The sequence below is a fragment of the Postia placenta genome (assembly GCF_002117355.1).
Source record: "Postia placenta MAD-698-R-SB12 unplaced genomic scaffold POSPLAscaffold_7, whole genome shotgun sequence".
Lineage (NCBI taxonomy): Eukaryota > Fungi > Basidiomycota > Agaricomycetes > Polyporales > Adustoporiaceae > Rhodonia > Rhodonia placenta.
Genome location: NW_020169838.1, coordinates 1,387,375 through 1,389,548, shown reverse-complemented (window position 1 = coordinate 1,389,548; position 2,174 = coordinate 1,387,375). Strand labels below are relative to the sequence as shown.

At 54.5% G+C, this 2,174-nt stretch overlaps 1 protein-coding gene across 1 annotated transcript; it reads left to right on the top strand.

Moving 5' to 3' along the window:
* Nucleotides 1-173: 173 nt before the first annotated feature.
* On the top strand, nt 174-1,875 carry POSPLADRAFT_1056882 (hypothetical protein; the record flags this gene model as incomplete). The annotated part of the gene is made up of 2 exons (XM_024480847.1): nt 174-191; nt 436-1,875. 2 exons carry the CDS (start codon nt 174-176, stop codon nt 1,873-1,875), a joined length of 1,458 nt encoding a protein of 485 aa, XP_024339090.1.
* Nucleotides 1,876-2,174: the final 299 nt, after the last annotated feature.

Sequence of the window (2,174 nt, the reverse complement as noted above, 5' to 3'; positions counted from 1 at the left end):
CATTTGTCTTTCCGTTCTATTCCTTGTACTACTAGCGCCCATACTGGCGCCTGTCTTAGCGCTCACCCGCAGGTTGAACATTATGTAGCTTACATAATGGGGTCCGTGCGCACTTCGTGCCTGGTATCGTACCACTACGTTTCTTTCTTCACTAACACGACCACATAGACACGATGGTCCGTGCGCAGTCGGTACTTGTATAAGTAGTTGTACCATTAGTCGGTCGAACCCTAAGTTCGACCTGGTTATTCATTCAAGTCTCTGCTCCTCTTCGCTTGGGGTAGTGGTCATTCTCGACTTCCTCGCTCGATCTTCAGGACGACGCACTGTCCATAAGCCCTCGCTCGTCATCTACAAGTCAGGCATCAATATAGGAGTGTAGACCGTTGTATCAAAAGGTCGAACTTTCTAAGCTACGTTCCTAGTTTCACCTAGTCGAACAACTCATCCACCATCACGTCGAACAACGCAGTAAACCCGGTTCCCTTGGGACTACCAGCCCTCACAGGATCTCCCCTTCTCCAGTACGACCGAGCAGACCGTTGCTTCGTCACCACCACAAGAAGGACTCCCATCTATCCTCGAGGCGGCTCTTGGGTTCGCGCAGAAGGTTCCAACCCGCAGATCGTCGCCCATCAACAGCTTGTCAGCTATTACCAGAGACACCCTCCCGCTCACCCAGAAGACGTATTCGCCATCCTACGAATCAACGTCGAACCAGCACAAACAACAGAGAACCTACAGTCACCTGTTAACGAACAACCGTTTGAGCTCCCGGACGTTCAGTACGTTCCCATCGAGGCTCCAGAACTACCACCAGCTCCACCTGCACCAACCAACGCACCGGTTGAAGTCCCTATGGCAACGTTCACTCAAGCAGACATTGACCAGCGCATCGCTGTTGCCCTCGCAGCATACCAATCCCAACAGTCAACTGCCAACCGACCCCTTCGCCTTGACATCCCCGCTCCCAAACCTTTCAGCGGAAAGGCGGAGGACCTCAGACGCTTCATCCAATGCATCCTCTCCTACTTCGTCGCCACCAACAACACCAGACTTAGCGATGAAGCAAAGATTGCCTTCACTGTAGCGTTGATGAGGAAGGACCTAGGGAAGACATGGGCAGACGCATACTACGAGAAGTCGGCAGGGGGAGTCCAGGTCTATCCCGATTGGGCAGCCTTCGCCACTGCCCTTGAGGAAGCGTTTCCCGAGCACGGAACGCGAATCAAGGCACACCAAATCCTGATGAAGCTGCCCGAACGACAAAAGAACAAGAAGACGGTGCTCTCCCTCGGAAACTACGTCACCCGCTTTGAGCAGCTAGCATCGAAAGCCCAGCTCAAGGACGCCGAAGTCAATGGCGTCAACCGCACCGAGAACGACTACCACACTCTCCACGCCAACTTCGTCAAAGGACTTCCGAAAGAGCTCTACGTCTCTCTCGCAACTAGGGTCGCTAGAGACCGACCCAACACCATGAAAGCCTGGTACGACGAAGTCCGAAATGCCGACGCCGCCGAACAAGGGGCCCTCACCGTCACAGACACCAGGGACTACGGCGAGCCAATGGATATCGACGCCGCTGCAGTCGCGGCAACCTTTGCCTCCACATCGGGAGGAAGGAAGTGGGAACTAGGAGCCGTTCTCAATGAGGCCGATCGGAAGCTCCACAGGGATGGAAACCTGTGCTTCTACTGCCACATCAAGGGCCACAGCGCCAAGGATTGCCGCAAGAAAGCGGCCGCACGACAAGGGGGTGGAAGGACGAACCAGGGAGGATCCGGGAAGGACGACTTCCGCGCCAGAATCAAGACACTCTCCGCTGACGAAAAGCGGGAGCTGTATGAAGAACTCACGATGGAGGATTTTTGAAGGGGCAGGGTGAGCCGACGCAACCACTGCCCGTATCCGTTTCACTGTCCCGTGTAATTTTAGTAGTCCGAAATGAACGCGCTCTGCACATTCCGATTACTGTGGGACGAAAAGACGTCGAGGCGCGCGCTTTCATCGATAGCGGCGCAACAGGAATCTTCATCAGCCCGAGATTCGTCCGAGAACATCGACTTCGGACAGAACCTCTCCCCCGACCCATCCCCGTCTTCAACGTGGATGGAACTCCAAACAAAGAAGCACTCATTACGCGAAGAGCCCTCTTATCTTACAAGATAAGC